This window comes from Anopheles nili, chromosome 2 (genome assembly GCF_943737925.1).
Source record: "Anopheles nili chromosome 2, idAnoNiliSN_F5_01, whole genome shotgun sequence".
NCBI lineage: Eukaryota > Metazoa > Arthropoda > Insecta > Diptera > Culicidae > Anopheles > Anopheles nili.
Genome location: NC_071291.1, coordinates 66644037 through 66665125, shown reverse-complemented (window position 1 = coordinate 66665125; position 21089 = coordinate 66644037). Strand labels below are relative to the sequence as shown.

The 21089-nt window shown below is 45.6% G+C and overlaps 3 protein-coding genes across 3 annotated transcripts; 2 read left to right on the top strand and 1 right to left on the bottom strand.

Annotated features, from left to right (window-relative positions):
* Window positions 1–1165: 1165 nt before the first annotated feature.
* Window positions 1166–4645, top strand: LOC128731073 (spondin-1). The gene is made up of 3 exons (XM_053824169.1): window positions 1166–1357; window positions 1425–2499; window positions 3910–4645. The coding sequence occupies exons 1-3, from the start codon at window positions 1181–1183 to the stop codon at window positions 4557–4559; spliced, it is 1902 nt and encodes a 633-aa protein (XP_053680144.1). The 5' UTR covers window positions 1166–1180; the 3' UTR covers window positions 4560–4645.
* Window positions 4646–4679: 34 nt separating this feature from the next.
* Window positions 4680–17926, bottom strand: LOC128721733 (cholinephosphotransferase 1). Its single transcript, XM_053815514.1, has 7 exons — window positions 17715–17926; window positions 15664–16063; window positions 11119–11253; window positions 9123–9281; window positions 8866–9030; window positions 8648–8786; window positions 4680–5764 (listed from the first exon to the last, which is right to left on the bottom strand). Exons 1-7 carry the CDS (start codon window positions 17924–17926, stop codon window positions 5583–5585), a joined length of 1392 nt encoding a protein of 463 aa, XP_053671489.1. The 3' UTR covers window positions 4680–5582.
* Window positions 17927–19230: 1304 nt separating this feature from the next.
* On the top strand, window positions 19231–20728 carry LOC128720662 (protein farnesyltransferase/geranylgeranyltransferase type-1 subunit alpha). Its single transcript, XM_053814347.1, has 3 exons — window positions 19231–19372; window positions 19451–19805; window positions 20116–20728. The coding sequence occupies exons 1-3, from the start codon at window positions 19231–19233 to the stop codon at window positions 20636–20638; spliced, it is 1020 nt and encodes a 339-aa protein (XP_053670322.1). The 3' UTR covers window positions 20639–20728.
* Window positions 20729–21089: the final 361 nt, after the last annotated feature.

Below are 21089 nucleotides of genomic sequence, written 5' to 3'. Positions count from 1 at the left end.
TGGTTGTGGGCTTTTGTAAAGGCTGCAGCAAAGATCCGGTTATCGATGAAAAGACCGTAGTGGGTGCGAAACAACCTGGAGACAACGGTTATCGGTTGGCCATCCGGGACGATCCGAAAGGGTACGAACCGGGGAAGATCTACAACCGTAAGTAACTAGACGCAAAGGTTAAACCGTTTAATTTTGTGCAATAGTCGGGCGGAGAATGATACGAGCTAATTGTGGTTGATGAAACGCAAGCACACACGCTAGTTATTCAGTCGTCGCGTCGGACAGGTCACACGAGGCGTGAACTAGCTCATCGCTGATAATTCCGTCAGGTTATAAGGGTGGTGCATGTAGTGCTGACGTCGAATGGACGATCGATCGATCGATCGAGCTTAATCCTAAGCTGATACATTGTATAAAATCTCAGCTAAATCTCACAGCAACGCAAGGACGACGTCATAGATTCGATCTTCTATTAGGCTTTGCGTAAATCGGCATGTTGATTCACGGTGTTACTGATAGTGCCCCCTGTGATAATGCCATTTGTCTTGTTTATCTCCAACCCAACGTTTTCGGCCGTTTCCTTGATCATTTCGCAAGAAGCAGAGAATAAGGATTTAAATTTACTTTTTCATCGCTATTTTCGTAGCTGTTTTTAAGCAGCTCACAAACGATACGAGTTACTTCTCGAGAAACACTTAATCAAAAAGAATACTAATTGTTGGATAACACTATGTCAAATGATACGGCTCTCTAAACGAAGTGACAGCTTATGTCGACTCAGGTCGACATAGGTAAAACTAATAACTAAAGATGAAAATAAAGGAGTAAATGTCGCAAAAATAACAGAAACAATCGATTTGCTTCATTCCAACGTCCTTGCGGATATAAATAAATCGATTTAAAATGAAATTAAATATTAAAAGCATGATAAATGTCCACACTAACCTTGTACCGTTTCGCCTTTTCCCGCCAAGTGTTTATCGTCGGTTCGCGAACTCACGCCAAACTGCAGCAATTCAGCCACTTCACACTGGTCGCCCAAGCCCGGAACAATGGCCGCAACAGTGTTGCAGGCCCCCGGCGAGTTGGTCGATTCCAGCTGTTCAGTGACGCACTAACCAAATTTCACGATCAATGTGTCAACACCGTCACGCAGGCGGATGACTTCCCTAAGTCCGAGATTCAGGTGATGTGGGTGGCACCACCCACCGGTTCCGGTTGCGTCAGCATCTCCGCTATGGTTTACGAATCTGAGCAACAATGGTACGCCGACGACGGGGCACTGACAAAGGTGATGTGTGAACACAAACCGATGCCAAGGATTCAAAAGGGTGAATGTTGTGCGTGTGACGAGGCTAAGTACAGTGTACGTTTTTGCGTGACTACTTCCGGATCCTTCGAGTTGGATTAACCCCTGATGTTCTCGTTTACAGTTAACGTTTGAGGGCATCTGGTCGAATGAAACGCATCCTAAGGACTACCCATTCGCGATTTGGCTGACACATTTCTCGGATGTGATCGGAGCTTCGCACGATACAAACTTCTCGTTCTGGGGCGAGCAACACATTGCGACCGATGGCTTCCGGATGCTGGCCGAATGGGGCTCCATCCGGTTGCTCGAGCAGGAACTGCGAGCCAAAGGATCACGCCTTCGAACCCTTATTAAAGCGGCCGGATTGTGGTACCCGCGGGTAAACGCCAACACAAGCTCAACGTTCCGGGTTGACCGGAAACACCACAAAATCTCGCTGGCGTCTATGTTCGGTCCATCACCCGACTGGGTGGTCGGTGTTAGTGGGCTCGATCTCTGCCGCAAGGATTGCACCTGGACGGAATCGCTCGATATGGACCTGTACCCGTGGGACGCCGGAACTGACAGTGGCATTAGCTATATGTCGGCAAACGCCGAAACGCAGCCACGGGAGCGAATGCACCGAATTACCACACTCTATCCCGAGGATCCACGGGCGCCATTTTATAACCCACAATCGTCGGTGATGACACCGTTAGCCCGGCTTTACCTACGTCGAGAGCGTGTGATGCCTCGCAGCTGTGACGAGCAGTTCCTGCAGGCGCAGGTGTTGGAGTTATCCGAGAATACCGAGGAGGAAACACGACCGGAATGTGCCACCACCGGGTACACCGACTGGACACCGTGTTCCGTTACGTGTGGCAAGGGTATTCGTATGCGTACGCGCGAGTATATGCGACCGAATGAAGCTGCTGGTGCGCGTTGCAATCGGCAGCTGATCGCGAAGGAGATGTGCGTCGCGGATGTGCCCGAGTGTGAGGGAGATGGGCGTGAGGGTGAGAATGCTGCCAGCTCGGAGGATGTTGGTCAGTCGGAGGCGACGGTGGATGAGGCGGGTGAGGGTGTTGGCGTTTGTCGGACGACGCGTTGGAGTGATTGGTCTGCGTGTTCGGCAAGCTGCGGTATTGGTGTGACGATGAGGACACGCACTTTCTTGGAGAACATGGGCCGGAAGAAGTGCCCACACATTAGCGTCGGTAAGTTGGAAAGGAGAATCCTTTTTGAAATACTATTTAAGTAGGCCTTGGAAAAGCCTAGGACAACAAGCTAGCTGAATGATATCAGCTCAGATGCTTGTGGGGGTGATCGAATTACACGCGCTTACTAAACGATCTTCTTACTTCACCGGCACTTTAATCGCTATATTGAATAACGGGATCCACTCGTGATCGAAGGCTGTCGTTAGCCGGGCATTTTGGCATTCAATACGACGCTATCACTATATCACAATTTGACGACTTACTCGATACTAGTGGCTAAATAACTTATATACTAAATGCACACTAAACTACACATATCTTTATGAGATTCACATGATAAATCAGGCCAATCACTATTGCTGGACATTTTGTAAGCCGCTATCACTACATCACAATTTAGGAGCCACTTACCACGCCTTCTTTCTTCTTAAAACTAAATCACACATATTAAATACATTCACTTTACACTCATGAACAACCGAACGCCATCGTCAGCAAATCACTACCGCTGGCCATTTTGCGAACCACACCTACGCTATCACTATTTCACTATTTTGGAGGCATCTACCATGCCTTTTATCTACTTGTGGATAAATTACACATAAGCAAACTGGTATCGAACTACATGAATACTAATTACCTTCACTATGCACTTAAGAGAGAACGAACGCCTGCGTGAACACCTCACTTTTGCCGGCCATTTTGGCAGCCACCACCACTATCAACGCTATTACTATGCCACATTTTAAGAGCCATCTGCTATCACTTTTTTACACTTGTGCCAAATGAAACATTTGCTAAAAGACTACTAAAGTGATACTAAACCTCACATTTATTAATTAGATTCACTAAACACCGATTAACGAACGATTTTCGAACAATATTGGCGATTGATAGATAAGAACGCGGTTTTGCCGTTGCGCAAAAGAACTGTTACCTCGCCGGTGGTTCGGTAGTGACTGCTTGCAAGATCGGGTAGCGCCGAGTAATCTCTCCACAGAGTCCGCTCGAAAATACAGTTATATTTCCGGCTTTGGAGATTTAAACCTTTATCTCGGTGTAGGTGTTGTGAGATGAGGAAACTTTGACACACAATTTCTGTTTCATATCGAGTGTTGTTTTTTTATTTTAGGTTCAGATATTAAAGTATGAGGGAGTTGTATAACTTGTATAATTTAAATCCATAAAAAGGTGATATCTTTTATTGAGAAGTAATACAAACCGTGCGTTCCAACCAGGGCATTACAGGATATGATATCTTGACACATCCTTTCCTTGTGATATTATATTACGATAACAAATGTAAATGAGGCAAAGAGAGTGTGATATTGTGTAAAACCGATGTCCTTTCGTTGCAGATAATCTCTAAAGATCAGCTGAATTAAAACCTTCTCCTTTCCTTCACAGTGGAAAAGCAAAAGTGTATGCAACCGGAATGTTCGATCACCGACATGGAAGTGCCAGATGCACTCTGTCCAACCACCGCCTGGAGTGACTGGAGTCCTTGCAGTGCGACCTGTGGCAAGGGGGTACATATCCGCACCCGGCTTCTACTACTAACGCCGGAAGAGCAGCCACGTTGTCAGAACCGGATCGAACTGAACCAGCAACGCCCGTGCTCGGAGAAGGTCGATTGTCTGTACGATACGTTCACGGCGCAGGAGATATGTTCCCAGGCACCGGAAGTTGGTCCGTGTCGTGGCCGCTACCAGCGCTATGCGTTCGACTCGAATCAGGGCACATGCGTACCGTTTTACTACGGCGGGTGTCGTGGAAATCGGAACAACTTCCTGACGTCGGACGATTGCATGCATACGTGTGCGAGAGCCCGTTCCGTTAGCACCACCGTGCGTCCTTCAACACCGGATCCTTTTGACGCGTTGCCCGTCGATTGCGTGTTGTCTGACTGGTCGGAATGGACGAGCTGCTCGGTGACTTGTGGAACCGGGCGTTCGGAACGTATCCGCTCGATTATGACCCATCCACGGAACGGTGGAATGCCCTGTCCGCCACGTGTCGTCAAGCGACGCAAGTGTACCGGACCACCGTGTAATTAAGCGCCACGTTGGCGGAAGTGCTTTCACGTCAATTAAATAAATACTATTGGGGAAATGAGGAGAGGGTTTTTCTTTCCTCCCTATGAGCGCCCTCAAGAACCGTGTACATCAGCGTGCGAGTTTTTCCTTTATTTCACAACCCCGTCCGCAAACACACACACACGCAGCATCCGGCATTCGGGGTATCGGTTCTTCATTCGTAAATCCTATAGGCAATATTTTCATGTTGTAACTAACGGCTATATAAATATATTCCTAAACAATTCTATAATCCATGTTTCCCGCCATGTTTTGCCCAGGATTTGGGCGTTTACCACCTGTGGTCGGTAACTTCACGCCGACTTAGCCTTAGCTTATTGCATTGTCTATTACATTATCTCGGATGAACACACCCACGCATGCAATCTTATCACCTGCCACCAAGGAAACCGGTACTTCCCATGGGAGTACAACACCGGACAACAGTGATGGATGTGCCCTTTTTCCCTACCTTAGCTACATCTAAGCGCATGTGTGATGCAGGCGATTTCGATTTTGCTACTTTTAAACACTAGTATCACGGCTAAGCAGCATCATGGCGCCGCTGTACGCCGGCCCCTTTTCGTCCTTCCTACGCGAAGGGTTTTTCGTACTCATCGTCCTCGTTATACGGCGGCAGCGGTTCATGTTTCTAATGTCTTTTTTGTCTAGTTTTCGGCTTGGTTCTGGGGTTTTGCGAAACAGCAGCAAGCATTAATGAGCTAAAGTCTCCTACAGGACCTGCCTTGGGTGGTTATATAATCGTTACACAGACACCACGTGCATCGTCGCACCAATTTGCAGCACATTTTACAAGGTAACAAGCTACCACCGAGACGATGGAATAAATCGGTGGACGTAACACACACGCTCCCTCTCTCCACGTGGGCCACCCGTGGCAAGTTACAATTAATTCTATCTATCGCCATCACCTAGACGTGTTTCTGGTTCCTGCGTGCTATCGATGCACCGCCATTTTTACATCCCCGTGACTTCCGGAAGCGCTCAAACACGGTGTGGCTTCCGGGGTGAAGAAGAGGGTGTAACGCGCGGGCTGGAGCTGTCCTCCGAAGCAGAGCGATTGCCCATGCCGAGTGGGACGGTTAAATTGCGCACCGGTGTCGTTGGGTAGGAGCGTACGTTGTTGTTCAGGTTCGGTTGCTGTTGCTGCTGGAGCTCATCCACTTCTACCGGCCGGAAACGGAAAAGAAAGGAACGATAACAACAACAAAAAATGATGCATTAATAATTACAATATTTGGTCCAAAGGGACGAGTTTTCTTTAACTAACTCTAACTAATCTACAATGGTGTGGAATGAAACAATGCTGGTACGGATTTGGAAGACAGTATCTTCAACTTGTGTTTAAAGGTGGTAATTAAAATAAATAATAGACACACACGCACAACACACACACAGAAAACGAAACGAGGTAAGGAACGAAGGACGGTTGTTTAACGCTGTTTCCCTTGCATCGTCCTGTTGCTCGCCGTTGAGAAGATAAATGAACGAATTACACAAACACACAAAAAGCTACACGAACATTGGACTACACAAATTTAGAAGAACATTTTGTTAGAAAAAAAAAACTACTAGAAACGTAGATGGGCTCGAAGACAAATACGATTGTTAGTAGGGTAGGCATTCTCGAGAGTGACATAAATCATGCCCAATAAGGTACTACTTACAACGAAATACATACAACAACAAAAAAACCGGAAAGAGAAGTTTTTTTTACATCGCGTAAAAACAAGCCCCTATTCCGTCCGCGCGCAAACAAAACGGAAACGATTGGGATGAAAATGTGCAAGCTATCCAGTATGTCCGCGGTAGTGTTACAATATGCATGAATAATTCTCACGAAACAAAACGACACCACGCAAAGGCACGCGAAAGGACGATTCCGTTCACGCACAATCGAAACCACACAACATAACGGGTAGGATAGGTCTTTTGTTTAGTACGATTTACTAACCTTCGGTTACGCTTAGCGGTTAACGCCAAGGAGAGCTAAGTTACAACTATTGCACACGATTGCGACACGTGGTTCCCTCATTTGCGGTTAGCCATTCGCACGACAAAATATAAAGAGAGAACACAAATTCACACACGCCTGTGTTATGACAACGAAGGAAGGACGAGTTTTTGTCCTGAAACAAACAAACAATGAAGCACCAGAAACACCCGGGAGCTTGCTCCACCGGTGGGATAGGGAACGATAAGTGAGATTTGCTAAAACATGTGCCCGGGCTCCGGTGTTTCCGAACGAGATATTGGAAATACTTTCTTGCAACAAAAAAATGCAAAACCACGCTCGATGTTTGGTTTGACTAATTTTCATTCGATTTTCGATTATCTTTTTCCAACATTTGTTTCCCTTTCACTTGTGGGTTTTCATCTTCCTTTGGCGTCGCTACATAAGCACCTTCAAAAAGGTGCTTCCTATCGATGGGAAGGGCAAAATAAACGCAGTTTAAACCTCTCACACATGCTGCATATCCTGACAATGCTAGCACTCTGTCATTTCGACACTCTGTCATTTCGACGAGCACCAGGAGGTGTCGTGTTGCCCTGAACCATCAGCTACGTTTGCTTTCTTGTGTCTACTACGGTATAAGCCTGTTTTTGTTTGTGTTTTATACAATCTATGCTACTGATGTAAACCGCCACTACACGGATATTGTTACCTGTTGCTTGATTTGAAGTTCCTGCGCACAACCATTTACATGTTCCTCTTATTCTCAACTGTCGTCCCTACATTTAAATTCCGACGGTGGTACTAAGGTTCGAGCGTAAAGCGATCGCCACGCATGAAACTCGCGATAAATTAGGAAACAAAACACTAAACATTAATTCCTTCCCTTCTGCGGATGTCGCTTGAGCATAAGGCGCCTGTTTTGGACGTTTCGCGATCGATTACATGGGTAGAATTCACCGAACAAACACAACACCGTGATCCGATGGCTTCGCCGAATGAATCCACGCAATGTACCTTTTAAACTTCACGCAATTTTGAAGTTTTTATTTGCTCCTCCTAATCATCCTGATGTAACGTTTGAAAAATGTTCAATTTCTGCTGCTACTAGCTGGTAGCAGATGCTTACGTTTCTCCTTCCACACGCCATTCTAATTTCATACACTTATTTAACACGATATTTTACGCACTGCTTCGGGACACATCGAAGTGAACAAGGAAGAAAACACGTATAAGTTTACAAACATAAAAACAAAAACACATAGGAAAAAAAGCAACAACATTAACGTTAGAACGAGACACGAGGATCAAGTGTAAAACAAACAAAAAAATGGAGAAGAAAAGTTACGAAAAAAGTCGAGGATGGCGGTAAATCGAGCTGACGGACCGTGATTGTGTGACACTGGGAAGAAATGTGAAATACTTTCTGTAATACGCGACCCTCGAGGTAACACGGTGCCGCACACAGGATTGGTTATTATATCGTTCGCTGTTATTGCTACTACAAGGATTAAATGTTTATCGCTCATTGGTGTGCTTAAAGAGCCGGCAGGGAGTTGGGAGGGGGAGCACGAACCCCCTCCGGCGGCTTGTAGTTGGTAATATTAGAATACCATGACCGCGAGAGAGAGAGAGAGAAAACAAAAACGAGGGAAATTGGAAATCCGACGAACAGGCCTACGGAAGAGCGGATTGAAAGGGTTGTGTCAATCCATCGTTTATCCTTCACTTTTCTTGTTGCGAGTTTAACAGTGATAAAGCTGGTTCCATCTCATTGTGTTTCCAAGACCCCCATTCCCCTCCCTCCTCTCCTATTTCTTACTTCTGGATCTGATCGATCCCAAAACGCATTGTTCGCTCCACCCCCGACATACATACATTCGCACACATACACACACGCGCCCGCACATACACCCGCTCACACACGCTTCCCCCCTTGCTGCTGTTGCTGCTGCAAAGGTCCTTGCTCACTGGTGCGTGTGCTTTCTGCTGCTAGCTCGGGTTTGCTTTTTGTTGAGCGATTGTTGCTGCTGCTGTTGCTGCGACGTTTGGTGCTGGTGCTGCTGGCTGCTGTTATTGGCAGCATTATGCGTACCGTTTTTGCTATCGTGACTGTGATGGTTGTGGTGGTGGTGATGAGGAGGGTTCGTACCTTGTGATGTCATGACCGGTTTCGGTGGGTAGGGTATGCGGAACAGCTCGATCTTCAGATAGTCGCAAATTTCCAGGCAAACCTGCAAAAAGCAAACAAACAAGGCGTTTGACATTACAGTGGATGACATGAGATTTGCAGTGAATCGAATGATAGCTCACCTGCCCGCAGTAGCGTATCAGATCGAAGGTGCACCAGAGCAGACAGAACCACAGCACGTAGTACTCTGGCAGGAAGCTGTTGAAGTATTGGTTCAGGAACAGACACATTGGTCCGATCAGTCCCAGATCGAAGTACTCCATCTCGCTCTTCGTCATATGCGCGACCTAAAATTGAAGGATTCGATCCGATCGATGGTGATTAAACGAAGGATCTTCTACTGGCTAATTTTGAAAGGAAAATCCACACCGCCACTTACCACCAGCCGGTTCGTCACCTTAGCCGTGATCATACCAAACGCCAGAATGTACAGAGCCGGATGGTTTTCGTAGATTTGATCGGTGGACTTCTGCGAAATCACGTACGCAGGCAGGACAACAAACAGGAACGGGATGATAGGAGACAGCACGCTTGTGCCCTGATGGAACGGATTCGCACCAGATACCGGGACGATTCGCAAAAGTGCGTTAAAGGGACCCCGCCGTGAGGGAGAAGCAGGTTTTCCCAGGAAGGGAAGGAGGGCGGTGAATAAGAAAAAAACATCATTAGTCGAGCGGGAAAGCGCAAACCCCACCATCGGTGAATGACGAAGGGACAAGAGTGAAGGAAAGGACGAGCAATACAGACACACACACACGGGCTAGAGGTGCGTATTTGCTTGCAATAGAAAGGGAGTTAGCAGGGAGTAAAATGAGGCTAGATGGAACGGGAAAAATGCGTTTTCTATCGGTTTAATATGCGTTGCGTTATGCAGATGATGTCGTTAATTGATGTTGGAATGAAATTTTGTTCTAGCAAAAATTTTAAAACAACAGGCATGAAGTCATGAGGTAAAGCAGAACGATCGCCTGCAATAATGTTATTTACATTGTAACGAACGTTTTGTTTATCCAACAGTGATTTATATCGAAACGTTTACATTTTAACGAAGCGCTTCATATTTACCAATGATCAAGGATTCTTTTTTTTTGCTAAAACAAATAATGAGCTGATATTTTAAGTTATTAAACTGGTGATTATATGCCAATTGTACAGCGCATGTGAGTTTGATTTGAATGCTTATTGAATTAAATGATGTGAGCAACTCATTGAGGAGATAACCGATAAGAAGGATAGGTGTTTAAACGTTTGAAGTTAATGCCAATTCCGAAATCAAATAGAATATTTTATATATCTTAAGCCCGTCCGAAAAGTCTTGGTCACTTGGTTTTAGTCTTCCCTTTCCTGTCGGTTTATCAATCATTTGGATCAAAAACCAGTGCGAAGTGTGCGTCTCGTCCTTTTATGTAGTCTTTACCTTATCTCCCAAATTCCGACCGAGCGTGTTGGAGTTATCTTTAATTTAGTATATTTAGTAGACTCTTTGGTTATAGTTTATCCCTGGGTAAGTTTTAAAGCCAATCGTTAAAAAAAATCTGTCCAAACCGCCAAAGGTAGTGTGTTATTTGCTTGAAATTTCATCAACTGGATAGCAGTTAATTGTCAACCGTTTCTGTTTTCGCAGGACTTGCAGCGAGCGCCTGTTTCCGCCGTATCGCCATCCGTCGTTCATCTTGATTGGCAAGGGGTCAGAGAGTAATTGATTTATTTTAGCCAAATTGAGTAACGATCGACGTCGTAAGTGCCACGAGCGCGAGAAATGTACGGTAACAAAGGTTTACTATTATCAAACGGTTTCGTGAGGGTCATGATAAGAGCACGTTTGATTTCTGTTTATTTTGATACTAAATCATACTCAAGGCTGAATTGTTAAATACGGCAAATATCCGTACGGTAATAATTTAGGATTGACACGTAGCTATAGAGAAAAATCTATCAAAATTTAAAAAAATCACAAGCGATCCCTTTGTGTGTCCCCGTTTAATGCCATAATTTCCAGTGTAACAAACTAGTCTGAATTTAGCACAGCAATTTGAAAGGGTCATAGAGATAGAGAATAATGTGGGGAAAATTCTGTGCGACGATTATAGCCATACACTCAACACAGAGGACGAACGATCATTAGTAGCAGGAGCGTTAAATCAGGCAGGCGGAGCGCCGGATCGACAATTTCACCTAATCTAGCGTATGATAGCACACATTAACAGACACCGAACACGAGCGAGGGACATTTTATTAGATAGGAACCACAAATTACTACTGCTAAAAAAAACATCAATCGACCAGACACGTGGGTAAGCATAAAGGATACTGCAAGGACATTAAACAAACACACACACGCACACGCACACACACACATAGATTAGTGGCCTTACAGCGACGGTGGATCCGTTCTTGCCCACGCCACCGGTAAAGATAACGGCCGAGTTCTGATACGCGAGCAGCCCGAACACAAACACGGCAAAGTAGAGCGGGATCGTTTTTATGTCCATGCCCCCCATTAACGGTAGCTAGGTAGCGGTTGGTTTGGCGAGTAGAGTTGGTTGTGGGGTGGGGGGGTGGTGGGTAAAAGTTGTGGCGATCATCGCAGGATCGGCGTAGGAAAGAATTCACATAAATCGAGCCCGCGGGCGTGTTGTTGAGGTTAGGTGTTTTAAGTATCCAATTTGAGAGAAGTTGAGCAGGGCGGGTGAAGGGTTTTAATTTTAGGTTGGTTTAATTTTAAGCAAAAACCCAAAAACGGCAAAGAAGAGAAGAGAAAGAGCGAGAAACAGGAAGATCGAATTGAGAGCGGTTAAAAGGAAGCCAAAAACAGTGATAAAAGAAATAAGTAAAATTAGAGAAAAAAGAGAACGAAAAAATAAAAGAGAAAAGAGAGAAAAACACATTGTGATTAAGTAACATTTAATAAATTAACAACATACACACGCTGGAACATCATGTGAGCATGTTATGGAAAGAAATATAGTGCATTCACGTGTAAAAGTAGCCGATAGCGAACTTTTCCTCACGAACGAACAAACCGGGAAAACGGAAGGAGGATTGCGAAACGGAGAAGATTCAACGCAGAGTAAAGTATCCTTTCTTTGCACGGCGAAAAAAAACCACAAAATATATCCCCACCTACCCAGAGAAATATATTCCGTTGAATGAATTCGATGCAAAAGGACACGACGAGTGAAATTGCTGCACATGGGGAAACCAGATATACCATCACGCTAATTTGTAACTACAGTTTCTCCCACACTAAAAATATGATTCAAGAGGTCCATCACTCTCGTTAGTGCGCCAGTGGGTGGCGGTTTGTTAGCACGAGTTAGTTAGGTAATGGGGAAGGGAATAAAGTAAAAATATCTCAAAGCAAGAAATAAAAAAAAACACCTTCTAAAAGTTAGTTAATTTGAAGGTGACGGTAGCGAATGGTTCATACAGCGGCAGGACGAAAAGGATCCCACCTCCCCCAGTTGGCAGGAGTGAGGTGAAGGGGGGTTATGGAAAGGCGGGAGGGGGTTTAATTTTTCACTTGCTTAGGGATCTACGATGGGGTGGAGATGGGACACGAGAGCGCTAAAAGGGACGCTTACAGCGACGGTTGAGCCGTTTTTCCCCACGCCGCCAACCCGGAACGTCTGCAGGAAGGTGACGATCATCTGCACGAAGCCGAAGGTAAAGATTGCGCACATGATGAAGTTCGAGCTGCCACCGAGCAGTGGTATCTGTATAGCGACGAGGGCAGGACAGGGGGTGGGAGAGGGGGCGTGTGAAAAATCACAACCCGCGGTGACGCAACCAAAAAGGGCAGACAATGGGCAGAGCCAGAGAGAGAAAGAGAGAGAGAGAGAGAGAAAGAGAGAAGAAAAAAAGGAAAACAAAAGGGGAAAAAAATGGTAATCATTACAAAGGATAAAACACGATCGCCATTTTTTTTATATGAAGGATTAAACCAGCACTGGAAAAAAATATAATTTCAAACAAACGTTACATAACATACATAAATTGATATATTGTTGATTAGGTGGAGCAATTATCACACACGGAGCCTTCCGTCCCACGATGCGCTAGAGAGTTACATTACACACAACATACAGACACATAAGACGGGCAGGCAGGCAGGCAGGCGAAAGGATAAGGGCATGCTACACCGCAGGACGACGGAGAGACGGCCGATCTGTTTTTCCAACACTTCTTGGCCCATTTCCCGAGGAAAATCCCATGCATGCGTCAGAGCACGAGAAGTTACAACACACAGCAAACAGCACACACACATTCAACGCGACTCTCATGCTAATTGTAAACTCGCAACGCGATCATTGTGGATCATGTTTGATTGTTTTTTTTTCTCGTCTTGGTCGGGAGAAAACAGACAGGTGGTTTGTATTGTCGGGAGGTGTTCAGTCATAGGGATAAGATTTTTTTTTGTGGTTTGTTTCATCTCATTTTCAATGAGGAAAAGCTCACACACGATGAGGCTTCCGGGATTGAGAAACGTTTCCCAGGCGAAGCGTTTAACCAAAAGAAAAATCGTAATAAAACGAAGCCCAGCAGAAAGCAGCTGCTGCTGATTGAAATTGAAATTTGCTGCTGAGGGATCGGTTCACCTTCGCGTAACCGAGAAGGAATTGGAAGGCGGTTGAGGTATGAGTAAGAAAGAAAGTGGTATTTTTTTGGGGAGGGAAGATAATGACGGAAGTATTTGAACGTAGATAGAGAGGGTGGTTTTGGGGGTTAAGGGGTGTTGGTTTGAATGAAGAGATTCTGCACTTACGGCGACCGTGGATCCGTTTTTGCCGACCCCGCCGGCCTGGATCACCTGCAAGAACTGCAGCACTGACCAGCCACCGCACAGGATGGTCATGATGGCCATCGAGTTCCACATCTCGAACTTTCCGAAGATCTGGGGTTTTTTTTGTCACATTAAACAGTGTTTTGGGGTATTCATTTTTTGTTCGAGCAAACCAACAGCACAAGGGCAAGGTTCACCAGGAGGCCCAAAAGGTAAGAATGGGAAAGAAATATGGAAGAAGAGAAAGCGAAATTTAAGGAATTAATGCAGGATAATTTAATTGCTATCATCTTTCGATCTTTCGAGAGGATCGTTGCCAATGGAACAAGCAAGGATAATACTTGTATTCGTATTTGTGATTAGAGAACAGTACGATTAGTTGTTGAGGTGGAAATGTGTATGTTGAGTGGCTGTTACTTTTCAGAAATCATTTCCTTCACTGGGATTGGGTGCGCTGCTTTATGTAATTTTTTTTGCAAACCACATTTTGCCAATTTTGGTGAAAAAATATGCTGAAACTAATGCAGTTATTTACGGCGATCTGGCATCGAACGGTGTTGTGATAACATTCCTCTGTATTGTAATGCTACCATTGCAACATTCTTCGTTTTCAAAATAAAAAAAATGCTTACTTTTAAACTAATGTCAATATTATGAAAGGCTATGAAATGAGTGCAATTTATGTAATATTGCAACTATGCTTTAACATTATTAGACATATAAATTTAACCATGTCTTTCTAATCAAACTTTAATACTTTTGATTCCATAATCAATGACGATAAGATTTATAATGCCGATAAACCAAATGGCAATCGTGTCTGGTAATGATACCAAATTCTTCCAACATTTGCTGCGAATCATGCTTCAATGATTCGATTAGAAAATGCTCTGCGAGTTGCTTAAGCGTGTACAATATTGAGGTTCACATACCCCTAGCATCAAAATCATATCTTCAAACGTTGTTTTATTCGTTAAGGGTTTTCCCAAGAAACAAACCCTATTGCCTATCGAACAAGTCGTGAAAAAATCGGCACCAAATCGAAAGGATCCGCAGAACAATTGCGGACTTCGATAATTCGTTGATAAGAATGTCGCCACTCGATTGCAGTAGGTGTGGCGCTTGTAGCTGTCGTTGTAAACATACGAAAGCGCCCTTAACGCTAGGCCACCCCAAATTAGCCACTCCCGCTGATGGCCAAAGCCGTCCAGCTTCCTTATCGTATCTCGTCCATCGACAAACGCCGCAGAACGATAACCGACCGTCAATCTTCGCTTTCTTGCACGAAAGCACGAATCCACCACTGGCTGCCACGCGGACGCACACTCAAGCTTGTGTACGTGCACGCGTTCGCAAGTAAACCGTACTTTGTACACGCACGGCCCGATGATACGATGCGTTTCGACCACGCGCAAGAACTGCGCACGTTGCCCAATGGCGTTGGCCAGCAAATAAAAAAAAAGAGGTGGGGCAAAGCAAAAGTACGCATAACAACATCACGCCATGCCTGCGCGCATTATCGGCGGGAAAGAGAGCGATCGGGAGTGATGATTGTTCAACCGTGTGCGCATATGCATATTGCGAGGAAATACGCAAAAAAAAGCCACGCACATTGCACCATCTTCCAACAGCACAATGCACTGTGCTCGTTTCTGATCGCGAAAGAGTGCACCTAGCCTTCGCCCAGCTTCTGGGCAGGGTTACAGTGTGTTCCGAAATTGGCTCAGATTATGTAGAAAGAAAGAAAAACACACACTCGAAAGGGTAAGAGCCAAGAACACAGCGCACACACCGCGATTTCATATGGCACGTGAACAAACCATTCGTCGAGCCCTTGTGCCCGCGACACGGTGGACCAATTGTTGCTAATAAAGTGTAGGTGCAATTTGTGTGATATCACATTCAACCAGAGTGTGCGGAACGAGAAAAAAACGCGACCGGTGATTCAAGGTTCAATCAATCAAGGGGGACCGACGAGTGCCGGGCCTCCTTTCGGGCGATCGCGTGCCCTTCAGAAGGACTCTCTTTCAATGAAGGCCACGTTGTCATCCTTTTGTGTCGAGGAAATCGACCTGACGCTAGCTGAAAAGGAACGTTATCTGTCGGAAAAACGACCGCAATGGGCTTTAGGACTTACTTTGGTCATCCAGATTGACGGTCCAAAGATGGCCGATATCATGTGAATACCGATGATCGTGCACTGAGCCTCGGTAACGTCGATCCTGCCGAAACGCAACGTACCGGACACGTACGTTTGCCAGTGTGCGCAGTAGAACAGCGTCATGGCGCAGAAACACTGGAAGAACATCCAGCTAGGATAATACCCGAGCTGAACCGAGATGCACGCTGAGAGAGCGACGAAGACGGTCGAAATTGAATCGCAACCGTGATCGAACAGCTCACCCAGCGGTGATGACGAATTAGTACGGCGAGCCTGTTTCCCGTCGATCGCGTCCAAGCTCTGGTAAATGAAAAGCCCCAAACCGCACAAAGCCGATGCCCATCTCGGGGGTTCCTCGCGGCCAGTTGGGCTGTACCTGAGGGAAAAGAAAGGACAAGAATTATGCATTAATAATATGCTTGATTGGGAATGAAGTGCAGCGAGTTAGAGGATGCAATAAATCACGGCGTTTCGCTGGTTTCAATTAACTACACGGCACGGTGCAGTGTGGGGTAGTTATCGTAAATGTGCACGTTTCATCTTTACACAAAGGGTGTACAGTTGATGAAGAAGACTCTTTTTATCTCGCTCTGATAAGATAGACTTGCTTCGGAAACTGACAAGGTGCTTCGTAGTTTTTTTTTTGTATACTGATCATTGCATTTAAATGGAATTTGCGGCTTGATAAAACTCTCAAAACTTGGTATAGTGAGTTTGACAAGTAAATAGATCGATCATTAGAACATGACAAAACATAGATTAAATTCATTAGACATTGTTTTATTTAACCAGTTCATCTAACTCTTCCTTAAAATTCTTACTTAATAATGCTTGCAACGTATATAATTACAACACATTATTGAACCTTTCGCTAAGCGATTTTTCGAGGTAGAATGAGCTATTTGAACCTTTGCTATAAACTCCTCAAACAATCAAAAATGAATGTTATATCCCATAAATCACAACAGTTGGGGTTGTTTGTTCAATCACTTCAAGCTGCTGCTTTAAAAACGGGACAAATTTAAACGCATAAAAGCATCACAACTTTACTCTAATTAAACGATAAACGAATCCCCGTTCGAACCCCGGAAGAAGCATGGTCAGCTGATCATACTAGGGAGCAACATATGATCAACATCGACGTGTACATGACTCACGTTCCAAAAGCGACCTGCGAAAGTGAAAATTTACCCAAACGGTTACCATTGAACCTCGGGAGAATCAATCAACCGCCAACCTGAAACTCATCCATTTCAACTTTCCCCCCGTTATTGCCGGTGGCGGCTTGTTGCATTCGCGTAATTTTTTTTTGCTTGGTCGAGCCTTCATCGCTCACACACGCGCGCACACGCTTTTCGCTTTCCTGCTCACGCACAAACACCATAAGCGGCGTTTCCTTGGAAACGTGATTGGACCCTTGCGGAATGCACGCACCGGGGAAATATTTGTTTGAAAGTGTTTTGTTTTCTCGCTTCCTCTACTTAAATGACGCACAAAATCGGCACAAAAGCAAAACTTTCCCAGGTGCACTTGAACTGTGCACCTTTACCGGAAGTAATGTTCGTCAGGCGGGCAGGGGCAAATATTGAACAAAAAACAAACGCGAAACCATCGCAATGCTGCGCCAAAGACGAAGAAAACAAGACAAGAAGACAGCTAAAAACTCAAGAGTCCACCCGTGTTTGAACCGTGACGGTGCTAAAAATGAGCACGCCCGCCGTCTTCCTCGGATAAGTGTACTTCATTTTACGCCGACCGCGCGGGCCCGGCCACCCTTTTTCGCGACCACTTTTCCGCCGCACCCCCTGCGCCATAGCTTTAGCGCCCTAACACGTCGCAGAATTACATAATTGCGCCCTGCACCCTTCATCACACTGCGCCACGGGCCACGCTCATTAGATTCGCTTCGCTTTTGAATGCTTATTTGGTTACAAACTGGGGAGATGGACTGTTCTACATTGTGGATGAAAAAACATCCGATAACTCGTAACTAAAGCATGGTTCCTCCCGCGGTGACGGAGACTTACGAGATCAGAGTTAGCGTTGTGATGATGTTGATGATCAGCCCGACTATTGTGATGAGGTTGGGTGCTAGCCACAGTGGCACCTTCGAGACAAGCCAACACCACCACGGTTGCAGGAACGGATCCATCAGGCTGATGTTGGAGCAGGAGTACTTGTGATCGCTGAGCTTTTTTAGCTGCGCCGGGTGCAGCAGTTTCTGCTTGTAGAAATTCATCGTGATCCAATCTTTCTTTCGCGTCTTCACTTCCGGCACGTTTGATGAGGTTATCTTTGATTGCCACAAAACAATGCCACACAAACCCGCCGGTAGAGGGGGAGGGGCACACGCAAATTTTTCACTTTTCCGCTTTTTCCCTGTATTTTGAACTTTTCACTCGATTTCACAGCACTCGTGGGCTCATAACGATACGGTCGGGCACGGATCCCGCTTGTGGTTCACGTGTGCGGGGGATTTGCAAAGGCTTTATTCCTTTTCGGGAGGGAGAAACCCAAAATATCCCGCCGTCGAACGATGGCAACGTGTCGATTGACTGAAGCACACTCGAATCTCACCCTCGCGTACAGGCTACCACCCTTTGGCACGGGAGAAGAAAAGCGCTACCACACTACAGCCACACCACACTTTAATGCCTTCTTTACGTTCACCCACAATGCACTGCCGATTCCACACTTTGTGCGAGCGTTGAAAGCGCGTGAAATTTCTCTACGGTCACGCGTGAATCATACGTCGATCCGAGACGGAAGAAGCGAAGCACCAAATTCGCGCTTCCCTTTTGCTGGACTACGACACGATCGCGTCACGCACGGTACCGGTGCTGGCGCGACGAATTACCACCCACTTTCTGTTGGAATTTGCTGGGTTTTAACATACGCAATCCTGTCCCGTTTGAAAACGACCACCTGCGTTCTGGCGAGCGATATTTTCGCAAAATTCCTTCACCACTTCCGAACGATGGAACGGTTTTTTGACGTATGAAGTATTTTTTTGTTTTTTGACGTATTGTCCGCAGGTCGTATGATTTTGGGTTGGAAATGCATTCGCTAGCTGACTCTTTTGCACTCACTGCGGCTGAAGCTGCTTGAAATGAGCTTCCTACTCACCTAAACGAGTGCACTCACACCACAATCTGTCACGCGTTTTCTCACCACTGAACTATGGCTGACGTCGCTTTGTTGGCGCATTGCATTGAAGCAGTTGTCAAAATGCGCAGATATATACAATCGTTTTGCGAATATTACTAATTTACAAGTAAATTAAAATCAAGTAAATTTTAGATTATAAGATGCTATATTTTCTGACACTTTATGACTGTATGCACATTATAAAAAGAGCATCAATAATTGGCAAATTAGCGATCGAATTATTGCATAAACCTTGGTGATGTCACCTTGTGTCAGATCAAAATATTTTTCTCTGTGAATCTCCCGGCCACTGATTGTGATTTAAATACTGCCGCATTTTCCTAACACCGTTCATAAAGTTGTGACGATTAACGTACGTTCCTAGCCCTCGGTACCATGGCAGACGGTAACAGTTCCGATGAGGATTTCTCTGATGATTGGGCCTTGTATTCCCAACGACCGGAGTGGTCCGATCTTGACCCGTTACCCCAGGACGATGGCGAGAATCCGGTCGTGATGATTCAGTACAGTGAAAGATGTGAGTGGGTAGGAAGTGTTTCCGTCGATTGTTCAATTAACCATTTATTCTCCCACTCGCTTTCCTTATGCCTCTCAGTTAACGACGTGTTTGGTTACCTTCGAGCGGTCATTTCACGCCAGGAAAAGTCCCAGCGCGCCCTTGAGTTGACGAAAGATGCGGCCAAGCTGAACGCCGCCAATTACACCGTGTGGCAGTATCGCCGCGACATACTGAAAGCGCTCAATGCCGACCTTTATGAGGAGCTGTCGTACATCGGGCGTGTGATAGCAGACAATCCGAAAAACTATCAAGTTTGGCATCATCGGCGCGTCATCGTCGAATGGCTTGATGATCCATCGAGCGAGCTGGTACTGACGGAAACCATTCTCGATATGGACGCGAAGAACTATCACGCCTGGCAGCACCGTCAGTGGGTCATAAAAAATTACAAGTACGTTACTGTGGGTGGGCACAAGTAATAGCAGATGCTGCAATTACCTGTTTACTTTGCGCCGACTACGTGACACAAATAGTGCCAGCTACTTTTGAATTGTTAAATGATAACAATGCATCGTTGAACGTTTTTATCTTGCAAGACGGTATAGCCGTATGGTAAACTCATCATGAGTATAACTGTATGGTGGCTCATTGCTTCAAAGGGCATTTCCTCCCTTTCTTTGCCTTATACCGGGCATACCCGGTTTGTGCCCTGGGCTGTACGTCGTCTTTTAATTATTGCTTCATCTTTTTCCCCCCTCTAGCCTTTTCGAAGATGAGCTGCAGTACGTTGATCGGCTCATTTCGGAGGATATGCGCAATAACTCGGCCTGGAACGAGCGATTCTTCGTACTTAAGCACAACGGCTTCACACCTGAGGTGTTGGAGCGCGAGGTCAACTACGTGATTACACGCGTCGGACTTATCAAAAACAATGAAAGCCCCTGGAACTTCCTGCGAGGGCTGTTGCAGCAGGGCACGGGCAAGCTGGCCCAGTTCCCGGTGGTCGTGGAGTTTTGCGAGGCACTGTACAATGACGGTATTCGGTCACCGTATCTGTTGGCGTTCCTGGTCGATCTGTACGAGGAGCAGTACTTCGAGCTGGTCGGCACTGGTGGGAACGAAGGTGAGGCCGAGCAGTACCATCAGAAGGTGCAGGACCTGTGCGAGTCGATGGCCAATCAGCACGACAAGATCCGCGGGAAATATTGGCGATATATCGCGGAAAACTTCCGGCGAAAAGCATCCGAACGTGCGTCTGCGGGCAGCGGACGGAATGGTGTTTAATGATCATCATATTCGGGGGACACACCACGCTACTTTGGAGACAGCAAATCCCCGGGCTGGACCAATTTTGTTTTTATCTTAATTTTGTTTCTTTTTTTTTTCTTGATAATAAAATGTAAGCTGAATATAGTGTACTAGTAAAAATTGTTCTACTTCATGGCACTTACCTCAATTCAGCGTTTTTTTCGATTTTGGTATACCAATTACCAACAAGGATAATACATCCTTTTCCAGCTCTGTGATATACCAGAAACACGCCATGTCCATCGGCACCATTCGAATATTTCTTATATCTCTGGTGTTATTATTAGTTTGTTTCTTGTTTGCTCTTAATCATGTTTCTTTTCCCATGTTCTCTACTATACTTTCTTCGCTAGTCTGTCCTTCGCCCGATTTTCCCCTGCTCGTCAACTTTCAAGCGTTTGTTGGTTGTATGTGGCCTCGCTAATTA

Excerpts from the sequence above, each read along its gene's own strand:
- LOC128721733 (XM_053815514.1), bottom strand. The coding sequence starts at position 17,926 with ATGAATTTCTACAAGCAGAAACTGCTGCACCCGGCGCAGCTAAAAAAG. Across the intron at positions 9,282-11,118 it reads AGAACGGATCCACCGTCGCT|GGCACAAGCGTGCTGTCTCC; the intron begins GTAAGGCCACTA and ends CCGTTCCATCAG. Across the intron at positions 9,031-9,122 it reads AGGTGACGAACCGGCTGGTG|GTCGCGCATATGACGAAGAG; the intron begins GTAAGTGGCGGT and ends CTTCAATTTTAG.
- LOC128731073 (XM_053824169.1), top strand. The coding sequence starts at position 1,181 with ATGTGGGTGGCACCACCCACCGGTTCCGGTTGCGTCAGCATCTCCGCT. Across the intron at positions 1,358-1,424 it reads GTGACGAGGCTAAGTACAGT|TTAACGTTTGAGGGCATCTG; the intron begins GTACGTTTTTGC and ends TCTCGTTTACAG. Across the intron at positions 2,500-3,909 it reads GTGCCCACACATTAGCGTCG|TGGAAAAGCAAAAGTGTATG; the intron begins GTAAGTTGGAAA and ends TTTCCTTCACAG.
- LOC128720662 (XM_053814347.1), top strand. The coding sequence starts at position 19,231 with ATGGCAGACGGTAACAGTTCCGATGAGGATTTCTCTGATGATTGGGCC. Across the intron at positions 19,373-19,450 it reads GATTCAGTACAGTGAAAGAT|TTAACGACGTGTTTGGTTAC; the intron begins GTGAGTGGGTAG and ends TATGCCTCTCAG. Across the intron at positions 19,806-20,115 it reads TGGGTCATAAAAAATTACAA|CCTTTTCGAAGATGAGCTGC; the intron begins GTACGTTACTGT and ends TCCCCCCTCTAG.